This window comes from Canis lupus, chromosome 14 (genome assembly GCF_048164855.1).
Source record: "Canis lupus baileyi chromosome 14, mCanLup2.hap1, whole genome shotgun sequence".
Classification (NCBI taxonomy): domain Eukaryota; kingdom Metazoa; phylum Chordata; class Mammalia; order Carnivora; family Canidae; genus Canis; species Canis lupus.
This window is the reverse complement of record NC_132851.1, coordinates 30,709,694-30,723,695: the sequence shown is the minus strand read 5'-3', so window position 1 is coordinate 30,723,695 and position 14,002 is coordinate 30,709,694. Positions and strand designations below refer to the sequence as shown.

The 14,002-nt window shown below is 51.2% G+C and overlaps 1 protein-coding gene across 1 annotated transcript in view; it reads left to right on the top strand.

The window, feature by feature from the left end:
• KCNQ3 (potassium voltage-gated channel subfamily Q member 3) overlaps positions 1 to 14,002 on the top strand; it is a 297,518-nt gene that overhangs the window by 241,575 nt on the left and 41,941 nt on the right. The window contains exons 3-8 of the mRNA XM_072774524.1: positions 1,034 to 1,160; positions 4,611 to 4,783; positions 9,402 to 9,557; positions 10,564 to 10,674; positions 12,208 to 12,303; positions 13,643 to 13,737. Of these exons, the coding sequence (XP_072630625.1) occupies positions 1,034 to 1,160; positions 4,611 to 4,783; positions 9,402 to 9,557; positions 10,564 to 10,674; positions 12,208 to 12,303; positions 13,643 to 13,737 (758 nt within the window). The remainder of the gene's footprint in view (positions 1 to 1,033; positions 1,161 to 4,610; positions 4,784 to 9,401; positions 9,558 to 10,563; positions 10,675 to 12,207; positions 12,304 to 13,642; positions 13,738 to 14,002) is intronic.

Below are 14,002 nucleotides of genomic sequence, written 5' to 3'. Positions count from 1 at the left end.
TAACATGAAGGCATGCTCTGTTCTGGAAACTGCCTCTGCCTTTTCTCCCTAAACCCTGAGGATCTTGGACTCCCTTCAAGGCCAAGTACCAAATCCCATTTGTGCATTAAAGCTCCACGTCCTCACTCCTGGAGCCTCTGCTTGTTTTATCTCTGCCAGCCACCATTAGGGTCTACAAAATAGCAGAACCTTCCCCTTGCTCGGAGCCTGCCATCCGTGATGCCAGATTCAGCAAATGCCTTCTGAGGGCAGGCGTTTCCGGTCTCCAGGGTCTCATGCTAACACCTTAGCAGGTGAATCCTGAGAAGACATCTAGCTCCAGGAGCTAGGTTTCAGGGATTATCATGGGGCAGCAACTCCCCAGGGGTCTCAGGAGGTCACCAAAGAGAGGGGGACAAAAGTGTCCAAGACTGATTGACAAGAGAGGCGGGAGGGAAGGAGGAGACCCCAGGTCCAGGGAGCCAACCAAGCATGGAGCTGATGCACGCGGGCTCTGAGCCTCATTACCAGCCTGGGGGTCCTTCTTTGCCACGTCCTACTCTGGAGAAATTGATTTAACTACTCCCTGCCTTGGTTTCTCAAAACATAAAATGAGAATAATATAAAATGCTACACGGGGTGCCCGGCCCAGGAGCTGAGCTAAGTAACCATTGGCCCTAATTAGCAATACCAGGGGCCAGGCACTGGGTGGGACTAGCGGCCTGTGTTTCATTGATATTTCTCTTTTCGCTTTAACTGCACGTAGAGGCTTTTCGTCCATGAAAGTAGACTTAAAAAAAAATCCATTGGCATCAAAGCAAAGAGAAAAAGCAAGGAATCTCTTGGCAAGGCTGGTATTAGGGACCGTTGGCACATGAGCATGGACGCAGGAGCTGTCCGAGGCTGCAGGCGGTGCTGAGAGCGTCCTCGCTCCACCACCAAAACAGCAACAGCAACAGAAACCCCGCTCTTCAGAACCTCAGAGCAGAAATCGCTGGTCCCAGACAACTGGGTTCCCGGTTGATCCGTGTCTCTCCATATGTTCTTAATGCAGGAAACATTTGCTATTTTCATCTTTGGAGCGGAGTTTGCTTTGAGGATCTGGGCTGCCGGATGTTGCTGCCGCTACAAAGGCTGGCGGGGAAGGCTGAAGTTTGCCAGGAAGCCCCTGTGCATGCTCGGTAAGCCCTGACCCCGGGTCAGGGGGTGCCCTGGTCCCCCCTAGCCACTGCCCCCTGCTTTGGTGCACCATTTGGCTGAGGACATTTTAGGCAGCCACCGTTCTTCTGGGGAGCCCGTGGGGTTGTGAAAGCCCCTGCAGCCTCCGACCCTACCTCGGTGAGGAAGAGCTGCTCCAGTCCTTCTTCCGAGGCTCACCCTCTTAATGGTTCTATAGGGCGGTGATTCCAAGTGGTTGGGGAGGAAGGGGCATTCTTGGCACTTGGGCTGTGAAGGAGCAGCTCTTTGTAGGACGCAGAGCAATCCCCAGGCCCTAGACCCGTAGCCGCCAGTCATCGTGACAACTAAAATTGCCTACTCCTGTCCACACTTGCTGTAGTGGGGGCAGGAGGGGTGACACCACTGCTAGTTGAGGATTACTTCTCTATGGCCCACGTCATGCCCATTTTTCAGAGGGGCACCCCAAGGCTCGCGGCGCTGAGTCATTTTCCAGTCACCTGGAACCATCCTAACACCAGGTCTGGGAGAAACAGGCACCTGTGGCCCCGCCCTCCCTACCACGTGGCTGGGTCTTGAACCAGAGTTGCTCTGGGGAGAGGTCCCTGACGCCCTTCCCTCTGGGCACAGGCATCTTAAGCAGAGAAATGAACACTTTCACTTACCCCTGCTGGTGCAGCGTGAACCCGGGTATTCCCATCTGAAGCTCCTGTCTCCTTCATAGCAGGCTTCAAGCAGTCACCTGCTTGCATACCTCCAGCCCCGGGGCGCTCACCACCTTACAACATATTTATTTCATCCTAAGTCTTCTGACTCTCTTCAGATATTTGAGTTCAGCCAGTCTATTTCCCGTCTCCACTCCAGCGGTGGAGAAACGGGCCGAGTGGCTTCAGCTATACCTTGTTCCATGTGTTCTTGGCATCGTACTTGCTCTTCTCTGAGTGCACTCACTGCCCTTTTAAAAAGTGACCCCCAGGACTGAACGCAGCCCTTTGGGTATGGATGGCTAGCCCGGGGAAGAAGAGCTGGAACCCTCCTCTGTCCTGGCGGCAGCACTCCTCTCTGCACAACCAGGGGTGCCTTGCCTTTGCTTGTAGGTTGACTGCACCTACAGTGCAGGTGACGGCACCACCTCGGCACGGTGACTGCACCGACTGCACGGTGACTGCACCACCTTGCAGCCGACAGAAACCGCTCTTCCTTCTTCCCACCTGCTGCTGAGGTTGGACACCTGAGGGTTTTGTTTATCACTCAGAATGTTTAATGCAAGGAGAGGCTGTGTGTGTGTGTGTGTGTGTGTGTGTGTGTGCATGCACACAATTTTGAAGGACTTTGTAGTTACTGATTTTTTTTTTTTTTTGTATTTTTTAACCTTTTCTCTTTCTTTCTCCTCCTTCCCTTTCTGCTCCTGGACTAAGAGTCCATTTAGGCAACTGTCACAGTGCCACGGGCTCCCCAGTCTCTCTTATGAACAAGAGAATTGCATTTCTCACAGTTCTGGAGGCCCGAAGTCCAAGCTCAGGGTGCTGGGCCCTGGTCGAGTCCCTCTATGGGCCACAGACTGACCACTTCTAGGACTCCTGGCTGTCCTCACACCATGGAAGGGCAAAAGGAGCCCTCAGGAAACTGCCATCAGGGCCCTGATCCCATTCCTGAGGGCTCCACCCTCACGACCTCATCACTTCCCTGAGGCCCTGCCTCCTAAGCCCATCCCACTGGGGACCAGGATCTCAGCAACTGAATTTTGGGAGGACGCAAGCATTCAGCCCATAGCAACCCCAGCTTGCCTTCCTTTCTTCTTCTGTCTTCCTTTCAAATCTTTTGCAAGATGTTAAGCTGACTTCTTTTTCTCCTTTGAAGAGTCCTATCCAGTGCTGACCAGAAGCTGTGTGTGTGTGTGTACGTGTGTGTGCGTGTGGCAGGGGGTAGGGAAGGTGACTCTGTGCCCAAACTCAGAGGTTCTCACCCAGTTTGAGAACATCCTAGTGTTGTGTGGAGCCTGGAACCTTCCAGAACAAGAGCATTCCCCGTGGAGCAGTCTGTGCTCCAAGAGGGCCTGATTTGACCGAGCTCCCCATCATGCTCCGCTGCCCGCCTCCCCTCGAGAGCTGAGGCAAGCCTCCCCCGCAGAGTCAAGGTCAATCCTCAGCATTAACCATCCTGGCTGCTTTCCTTTCTTGGGTGCCTGTGTTTTCTGCTCTCCTCCTCTCGACTTCTCCCATAACATGGCCCTTGTGGGAAACATTGCTCTTCGCTGCATGTTCGACATGAGGGTGGTCATCCCGTCAGAGAACATAGTGGCCTTCATCTCTGAGGCAGCCTCAGACCCTGCCATTTGGGGCACGAATGGGCCCATGTGGGCCAGACTCTCCCCTTCTCTCTGAGCCTCATAGACTTGGCTCACATTCACTCCACATCCAGGTTTTGTTTTGTCTTGTTTTCTACAAACATTGTGAGTGGATAACTTCACACAGATACAGAGAAGCCTGGCCGAGGATGCAGACATACTGGTATCCAGCTGTTTGACACTGAGCTTTTCCCGAAAGTTAGGCGCATCTCAAGGACACCATGATATGGCACACACACCTAGGTGTGAATTGAGGGGCCTGTTCCAAGCCGAGGCACCAACACACACAAAGGTATGGAGGTCTGAGAGAGCCCTGTGCACTTGGCAAACCGCACCTCCTTCTGAGAAGCCCCTAAGGGTCAGGTCACAGGGTTTTCAGGAGCTTGGACTTTACCCAGTGGACAAACATTTCTTCCACTGTCTTCCTTAGAACCCGATGCTCTTGTGGAAAGTAGTCCTACGACCGAAATCTTTGGGGGAAAGGCTGTACTTCTTGTGTGTAACAGAGAGCCACAGTCCATATTAGCATATTGAAGGTTCCTAGGAGTAACCAAATGTGTTTAATCAATTTTTCCCCACATTTACTTGGCTATGGGGTCCCTTTTACCTGTTGACCCTCGGCAGCGTGGCGGAGAGATGATTGGTATGGGTGTTGGGGCCGCTGTAGGGAATCTGAAGGGACCAGGGCACACTCCTCTATCCTTGGCTATTGGCTTCAGAAGCCAGCTGGGCCCGTTCCAGAAGCCCGTCACCCCGTCTGCTCCTCTGCTTTCACTCACAGCTGGGGGGGTGGACATTTTCACATCTGGACAGTCATCCCACTTCATGGTGGGCCTCACGTTTTCCCACGATCAACTCCAGGGCCTTCCCTGAAGCTGAGGGAGGCCACCCAACAGTGCAGCTCAGAAGTGTGGGGCGTCAACAACCCCAGGGACCCTCCTCCACCAGCAGGAGATGGGCCGACGGGCAAAGGTCCCAGCTCCCATCTAGCACCAGGTGCTCGGCAGGCATTCGTGGGTGGGCAGCCAGTGCCTAGGACGGCCCCACTGCCACTGCCTGACCTGACCTTTTCCTTCTCCCCCCACCGCCTCTCTGTCCTCCTCCACAGACATCTTCGTGCTAATCGCCTCTGTGCCCGTGGTTGCCGTGGGAAACCAGGGCAATGTGCTGGCCACCTCCCTGCGCAGCCTGCGCTTCTTGCAGATCCTGCGGATGCTGCGGATGGACCGCCGGGGAGGCACGTGGAAGCTTCTGGGCTCGGCCATCTGCGCCCACAGCAAAGTAAGTGCCGCAGGGAAGCCGTGAGGCTGCGTGGGCTTCTCCCCAACCTGAGCCTTTCAAGGCATCCCCTCCCTTACAGTTCCCCAGAGGGCGGGTGCTCTGTCCCCACTGGTGATGCTGAGGAGGAGGAGGAGGAGGAGGGAGAGGAGGGGCACGAGCAGGTGCCGCAGAGAGCAGAAGCAGGTGGACCTGGGTTCAGGTCTTTGCTGCACTACATGCCGATGACGGTGGCCAAGCCACTCACCTGTCCTGGAGCCTCGGTTTCCTCATTTCTAAACTATGGAGAATCATGACTCTGCTCCGGGTTGTTGAGGGGGCCCAATGAGCCAACATAAGGTGGCCCAGGAGGGGAGGGAAAGGTTCAGCACTCACCCAGCCTGGTGGGAGTCCAAACTCTATTGGTGTGACTCGGGATTTTCGGTAACCCCACTGAGCCTTGGCTCCTCCTGCATTTATAAAATGAGGGTGAGAAGTGGCTCACCTCCTAGAGTAAAAAGATTTAGAATATGCTCTATGTTTCTGAGCTGCCTCGACACTTACAATGAGGATCCTTCTGGCTGCTTCCCCAAGAAGAGGTACATTGAAGCACCCAGTAAATAGTAGGTGCTTGTTAATGACAGCGTTTATTATTGCAGGTACGCTTCTCTTCACAAACGGTACAAATAAATACATAAATAAAATGTAAAGCCCATGGACTCCTTCGCCTCAGGATGGAGGCGTTTTATTTTATCCGTGCAGCCTCTGATCCCAGTCTCCACCTGACCTTCCCCTCTCTTACCAGGGATTATGCTAGCAGCACCTGACCTTTTATCCATGGAGCCTAACTGATTCATGGCTCTCGTAGAAATCTGGGCTGAGAATGGCTGGTTTCAGTCCTTGTCCTGTGTTCCCTTAAATCAGATTAGAAAACAGTTGCATATGTGCCGGGTGATTCCTGGGAAGAGATATGTCCACGCCACCAACAGACCCTCCAACTGAGGTCAGGTGGGAAGAACTGCGAGACACAATGACGTCTCTATGGTAGGAGACCAGAGGCAGAAAAAGCAGCTGCTGGTCCAGCTCTACCTGCCATTCTTGTCCCTTCAGACATCCCCATTCTTAGCCTTGTGCTGTTCCTAAGCTGTAGGACATCTGCCTGGCCAGGACTGGGGCAGCCCTAACCCCTCTGGGCCTGAGAATGACCTGCCATCCCGGAGGGTAGCTTCAGGGGGTCGCATCCCTGGGATGGAGAGTGAGTGCTGGAGCCTTCACCTCCAGGGCAGGCAGTGTGTTTAGGAGGTGAGCACATTCCTGGGTTTGAGTCCAGCTTCCCCGTTTATTAACTACAATAGCTTAGACCAGTTCCTTCCCTAAGCCTGGTGAACGGGTACTTAGCACTTTACTTCTTCATCCATTCATTCTGGGCCACATTCCACGATGGACTCTCCTGGGAGTCAGTGATGCAGAGTGGGAGGCCTGTGTCGCACAGGGTTAGAGCTTCGCAGTCATGATAAGGCCGGGATGTGCTGCCAGAACAAAGAAGCCCTGGAGTCTCCGAGACTTAGCACAAAAATGTTGAAGTCTTCTCACGCATGTGGTGTCGGACGTGGGCTAGGTGGCCCTCATCTGTCTTAAAAATGAGCTTGGAGTCATCGAGGCAACGGGAAAGGGGCCTGGAACACCCTGCAGAATGGATTTAAGGAACAAGCAGGAAGTTGCTGCCAGCTTTCACCCACACTGGCTCTACCCCCCACCCCACCCCCGCCCCGGTCTGACTGCAGGGCAGCTCCAGTGCCTGCAGGAGGGTGTGGGTATAGCGGACCAGCCACAGGCTCTGCCAAGAGCTGCTGGCCAAAATTATGTAAAGTCAGGATTGCCTTGAATAGCCTTTGAAATGACTGCAAAGCACAGAATTGGGACACATTTTCACTCCTCGTCATTGACCGTTATGCGACTTCTTAATAATCCAATACAACCAGTTTTACTGCACGTTCATGAACAGACAGCAATTTCCCTAGCTAAGCACCAGATGAACCTTTTGGGGCCAGAGGGTGTGAAAAACCATAGGAACGCTAGAGCCACACTCAATGAGGTGAAAGGCTCGAGGCCCAGACAGCCACAGGGGAAGGACTTATCCAATTCACCTTTGTCTTCTCAAACCCTGGGCAGAGCGGACATGTGCCAAAGGGAATGGCTGGCTGGATTGCCTGTGCCATCAAAACAAACCTCTCTGGGCTGTAATGAACTCACATGAATGGGTGTGATGGTGTGGGGCAAGCCAGACCTGGGCAGTGGGCATAATAAGTGTTAAAGGGGCTTCTGGGTGGCTCAGTTGGTTAAACATCTGCCTTTGGCTCAAGTCATGATCCTGGGGTCCTGGGATTGAGCCCCATTTTGGGATCCCTGCTCAGAGGGACTCTGCTTCTCCCTCTCCCTCTGTCTGCTGCTCCCCCTGCTTGTGTGAGCTCTCTCTCTCTCTCTCTCTGTCAAATAAATAAATAAATAAAATCTTTAAAAAAATAAAAAATAAGTGTCAGAGATTTAGAGAAAGTCCATTCAGGAAGTAGTAAAAGCATAAAGGAACTAGACCTGAACTTGATCCCCTGGAACAAGCAAATATACGGAAACCTTTCGAAATGGAGGTGACTTGAGTCTCAAGATGACCTGCTGCACTTCAGTTGGCCCCATGGGGAAAGGCAAGACATGGAGAGAAGCCAGTGTGAGCAAAGGCATGGAGGAAGGCAGGAAGCAAGCCCGAGGCTCTACTGACCCAGAAGCCAGGTTGCGTGGCCGACGACGCTCCGATAGATGGGAGTATATGGATACAAACAACTTTGTTCCCTGGGATGATGACTTAGTAGGAGCACCAGCCCTCCTCTCCAAACAAGGTGTTCGCCGATAACCTTGACTTGCTTCTGTCCAACCTACCATGCTGAATTTTGAAATTAGAACAGAATGAGAGAAACAGAAAGAGCCTTAGGGATTGTCTGGGTCAGGGTGTTTGAGACGTGGGTGATTTGCGGATCTTTGTCATGGTCCTGCACCATCCTCACTATTTCTTAGCATTTTTCTCTGAATCATATCGCTCTTGTGCACGAACTCACACGTCCTTATCGATGGTGTGATAGGATCCACGAAATAAAAGATTTTGTGCTCATTTTAATTTATGCTGATTTTTAATATACTTTAAAACAGTATGTGATTATTTAGCATAAAAACTGCCTACTTGCCTTCCATCAGGAGTACACAGGTCAGTTTCTAGAACTGTGACTCAGTCCCTTCATTTTAAAAATAAAGAAACTGAAGCTGGGGAGGGGGCTAACGTGCCCTGGGTCACAGAGGAAATAAATCACTGTGCCTCATTAGCTCTCCCTGTTGCTGGTTTCTGAGTACTACTGAGCTTTATCCTAGATCTGTCCAGCCCTGAGCTGAATCCAGTCTCTGGAGGCCTCTGCCTTGTCAGGAAAGGCCCATTTATTTCACCTGCCTCCCTGCCTCCCCGTGAAGCCTCTTGAGCTGCGATATCAAGGTCACCCAAAGACAGAAATCGTCCTGTCTTCCTCGAGCCATACACTCATTCTATCAGTGATGGAAATAAGGCCCATATTATTATCACAAAGACAGGAAACGACTAGGACTGGCGAGGATATGGAGAAAAGGGAACCTTCGTGCGCTATTGCTGGGGACGTAAATCAGGTGCAGCCACTGTGAAAAGCCCTCTGGAGGTGCCTCAAAACATTGAAACGAAAATAGAATAAAATATGGTAAAAAATTGAAACCAGAAATACCATATGATCCAATAATTCCACTACTGGGTCTTTATGCAAAGAAAACAAAAACACTAATTCAAAAAGATACAATGCACCCCAGTGTTTATTGCAGCATTATTTATAATACCCAAGATATGGAGGCAACCTAATTATCTATCAATAGACAGATGGATAAGGAAAATGTAGTGTATATACACAGTAGAATATTACACAGCCATAAAAAAGGTTGAGATCCTGCCATGTGTGAGAATATGGATGGACCTAGAGGGTATTACGCCAAATGAAATAAGTCAGACAAGTGCCACATGACTTCATTCCTAGGTGAATCTAAAAACAACAACCAACAAATGAATAAACAAGCAAAAATCAGAAACAGACCTATAAATACAAAGAACAAACTGATGGTTGCCAGAGGGAAAGGCATGGAGGGTTGGACACAATGGGTAAAGGGGAGTGGGATATGGAATGAATAAATCATGAGAATAAAAGACACAGCATAAAGGATATGGTGGTATGGTACTGGCAATATATTGGGACAGGTGGTAGCTACACTTGCAGTGAGCCTAGTATAATGTGGAAACTTGTGGAATCACCGTGTTGTACACCTGGAACTCATATAATGTTCTGTGTCAACTATTCACCAATTGTAAAAAAAAAAAAGAAAAGAAAAGAAAAAAGAAAAAGAAAAGAATGGCCATATGACTGATGCTATCTCACAGTGATGGGACGTAAGGCTTGGAGAAGGTGAGTAACTTGCCCACATTCATGGATCTGGTAAACCTGGACCCCAACTCCAGTGTGTCTGCCTCCAGCCTCCATCCAAAGATTTCCCAGTGACCACTTCCCTTGTCCATTGCTTACTCTCCCAGGAGCTCATCACCGCCTGGTACATTGGGTTCCTGACGCTCATCCTTTCTTCATTTCTTGTCTACCTGGTTGAGAAAGATGTGCCAGAGGTTGATGCACAAGGAGAAGAGACGAAGGAGGAATTTGAGACCTACGCAGATGCCCTTTGGTGGGGCCTGGTGAGTCACTGACTTGAAGGCCCGCCACAGGGACTGATCAGGAGACAGAGAGACCTGGAAGGCAGAGAATGCATTTGCAGATGGATTTTTCTTAGTGCTTGCAGGAAGTCAGGGCTGCTGAGAACAGTCTGGTCCCATCACCACTCAGGGACCTCACTTTATTAGTTGTGGGCTCTTATTAGCTAAGCCGTGCATCTGCAGATAGAAACAGCCCAGATTCACACACGTGTCCTCAGACCTTCAGACCTACCTGGAGACCCATGGCCTCACACCCAGAGGGACAGGTGGTACTAAAGCTAGCATTATTTTTAAGGCTTTGCTCCAGAGCATTGCTCTAAATACCTTACATGTATAAGCATAGTTTAATTTCAAACAACTCCTATTATTGGCCCCTTTTTTTTAAGGCAGGGAGAACTAGGGCATGAAGTGGTTAGGTAAATAACTAATCCAAGAAAGATCTCTGAGCCTGTTATTGATTGACCTGGGATTTGAACTCAGGCAAATCACTCTCAGGCAAATGGGCTCCAGAGGCCATGCTCTTAACTGCTCTGCAGTCCTGCCCCGTCCATTCATAGGTATGTGTGCCCAGGGACCTACACTTGTGAACATACCCAGGAATGTACAACGCACATTAGCACAGACCCATAAGCAGATATGAGACATGCACACATACGCACACGTTACATACGAACACACTCCAGAGCATGCATACATTGGGAAATGTGGCAATACACAAAATCACACAGCTGTAAACACATGCCAGGAAGGCACATGCACACATTTGCAGTTATTGGAAAACAGTGTTGGCTGATTGCCTCTCGGTAGAAAATCCTTAAGTTAGGAACAATGGTGGTCTCAAGGCTCCCATATAATTACCTGGCACAGGTACCTTTGCTCCCATGGGAAACACATCCCCAAGCAGTAGGAAAGGCTTATGGGTAGAGCTTGCCTGACACATCCCTGGATCCCTCTCCTGGTTAAGACATGTGACCTCTTCTCTCTCCAGATCACGCTGGCCACCATCGGCTACGGAGACAAGACGCCCAAAACATGGGAAGGCCGCCTGATTGCAGCCACCTTCTCCTTAATCGGCGTCTCCTTTTTTGCCCTTCCGGCAGTAAGTACCCTGATCGTCTCCCTGGTGGGACATGTGGGCCCCTCCCTGCCTTGCCCCACTGCCCCTGCCAGGCTCATCATCCACCCCATCTCACCCTCAGTCCCATAGGCTGGGCTGCTCCGAATTCCAGTCTCAGAGAAGCTGAATGAGTTGCCCCCTCCTCTGGGCACAATTCTGTAAAGGCATTTCTGACCCCCCTGCTAAGTCCCCATCACCCTCCACCCCCAACTGTGAGCTTAGGCTTATGTTTCCACGCATGTCTCCCCAGCACCTTGCATATGGGGGCTCCTTCGTCTATATGAGCTTGTCCTCCCATTTCATTTCCTGGCTTGTGTAAAAAATGCCTCCCCCTCCATAGTGAGTACTTGACCCTGAGAGAATAACCTCCCCAAAGCCCAGAGCCCATAAGTGTAATATTCACAGCAATCACAGACAGTGCTCGTCGGTTGTACTCTGTGCTGGAACCGTGCCAAATGCTTTCCTTACATCGTCTCATTTCATCTCATGTTGTGACAACATTGTGAGTTTGGGAGGTTTTTATCACCACCTTCCAGATGAGAAAACAGAGGCTCAGGCCTGTCAGGTTTCCACAGTCACAAGTTTCCATAGTCCTCAGGGCTATGGAGCTGCGGGTTCTGGCTCTTAATCACGAAGCCGCAAAGAACCTTCTCACAGAGCAAACCTGCTTCTACCCTCTGTGTCCCCCAAACCTATTCTTAGTGATAGTCTTCCTCCCTTCTCTGTTTCCTAAGCTCGCTGACCTGGGCATGTGACCCTTGTGAATCTCAGTTTCCTCATCTGGAACGGGGGTGGGGGGGGGCGGGGCATGGGGCTGCTGCATGGCCTAAGGGTCTCTCCCAAATTAAAAAGAGGACGTACTACCAGCCATGCAATCCACATGCAATTCTGACCTGGCAGTCAAAACAGGTCACAATTTGGGGAAATTCTAGTACAAGTAGCTTTTTTTTTTTTTTAAGATTTTAATTATTTATTCATGAGAGACACAGAGAGAGGCAGAGACACAGGCAGAGGGAGAAGCAGACTCCCTGCGGGGAGCCCAATGGGGGACTCGATCCCAGGACCCTGGGATCGCGACCTGACCTGAGGGCAGATGCTCAACCTCTGAGCCTGGTATCCCTCCAGTACAATTCTTAATGGACCATCTAAGCAGCTAAAATAGTTTTACATTCCGTTAGCATTCACCGGGCATCTGTTCTGTGTCGTACTTCTTATGAAACAGCTCCTATACATGATTTCACTTTTTGCTTAATGAAATTATGAAAAAGATATTATTACCCCACTTCCCTGTGGAGGAAGTTGAGGTGAAGTTGGAGAAGAGCCTTGCCTGGGGTCTTGCCTCTAGAAAGGGGCAGAGTCAGGAGCCGAAGCCAAGCCTTCCTAAAAAGCAAGGCTCCATGTAACCCGGCAACCTCTTCCCTGGAAGAGGAGAAGGAATCCTTGTGGCCCTGGGGGTGGGGACGGGGCACCCAGAGAGGCCAGCAGGGCTGACCCAGGCCTGGCTTCTCCCTCCAGGGCATCCTGGGGTCCGGGCTGGCTCTCAAGGTGCAGGAACAGCATCGGCAGAAGCACTTTGAGAAAAGAAGGAAGCCGGCTGCAGAGCTCATTCAGGTCTGTCTGTCTGTCTGGGGGTGAACCGGATCTGGGTCCCCGGGGCGTCTGTGTCTGCTATGTTTGGGGGGCTGTTTGTGCTTGTACGGTGGTGGGCATGCCTGGCCCTGCGGATGGGACCCAGGACCACGTTTGCTTGGACATGGCTGTGGGTGTTCCCTTGGTTATCTTTTGACGGGTCCTCGTGGGATGAACATGGCAATCCCAACACTCTCCCATCCAGATCCTAAGCCGAGCGAGAAAGAGACACAGGACTCCAACAGGGACCCCACCATCAGCTGTTTTACCAACGGTGTTGGAGTGGAGAATTTGACTTGGGCCGGAGTCCATACTAGGCCTCCCCTCCTTCTACTTTCCACCCCCATCCTGATGTAGGGACCCTCATAGAAGAGCCAGGCTAGAGTCCGGGTGCTTAGCCAGTCGGCTACAAGACATGGCCCCAGGACTGAGAACCCATAAGCCCAAGAAGGGAAGAGACACCGTATGTGTGTTCAGGATTGGATGGTTGGCCATTTGTCCTGCCCACTAGACCATCACGCACCAGTGGGCATTGGACGCCTGGCAGCTCCGTCACTCTCACACTGTGCGCTGGAAGTGGGGAGGATAGTGTGAGGTTGGGGAGAAAGGCAGGAGAGTTCCCAATTACACTTCAGAGGGAATTCCTGCTACATGGTTTGGTGGGCTGTGAGGAGCACAGAGAAGAGGAGGGTGGGGTACCCTGACTACAGCTCCATGGGGCCCAATGTGTGCAATACCACCCACCATGAACTTGCGTTCAGTGTCCTGAGGGTCTCATTGGGTCTGTGGGTCTGACACGGGATGGTACACGATGTTATCCTACGTCATGTAGTGTCACGGCGGTCCCGGCCTCGAAAGGTCTGCTCTGTTATCCCCCCAAGCCCCAGACTGTCACAGTAGTCCTGAAGTTCTAGTATATCAGAATCAAAACTTCATCTCCTGGGCCATCTCTTGCACCCAAAGTGGCACAAAAGAAGTGTGTATCCACCTCCCTGTTTAAGAGGTCTCAAGGAAACTCGCAACAAGAGTAGCCCCTGCTCCTTCTGGGGAATTTATACCCAGCATCCGTTTCTCCTTCCACTGGGTTTCTCCACCTCCCCACCCCCACGGTACCAGGTTGGGCTCCAAGATGATGGCTCCAGGAAGGATTTCTTCCCAAAGGAGCTACAAGAAGCCAGGAAACCTGACTTCTCTGGATATCACCTCAGTGCCTATTTAAACTCCTAGGAGTAGGGGCTTCACACATGTTTTAAGACTGTGGGATTCTGTGTGAGTATTGCAGGGCTATCTGGTCATTCCAGCCCTCTTTCCTCCTCCTCAGGCTGCCTGGAGGTATTATGCTACCAACCCCAATAGGATTGATCTTGTGGCGACATGGAGGTTCTATGAATCAATCGTCTCTTTTCCATTCTTCAGGCAAGTGGTGACCTACCTGAATGCTCCGGGTGTGACTGACCAGCCCGCCAGTGGGTCTGTATTTGTGCCTGTGGGTTTCAGTTTCTTGGAGAGCAAGGCATGGTTCCCAGTGGATGCCACCTATTAGAATCACCTGGGACCTTAAAAAGCCCAGTGTACCCAGGCTAATTAAATCAGAAACCCCAAGAGTGGGGTCCAGACATCTGTGTTTTTTTTAAAGCTCCCCAGGTGACTCCAGTGTGCCACCAGGGGTTGCCAGCTAGAC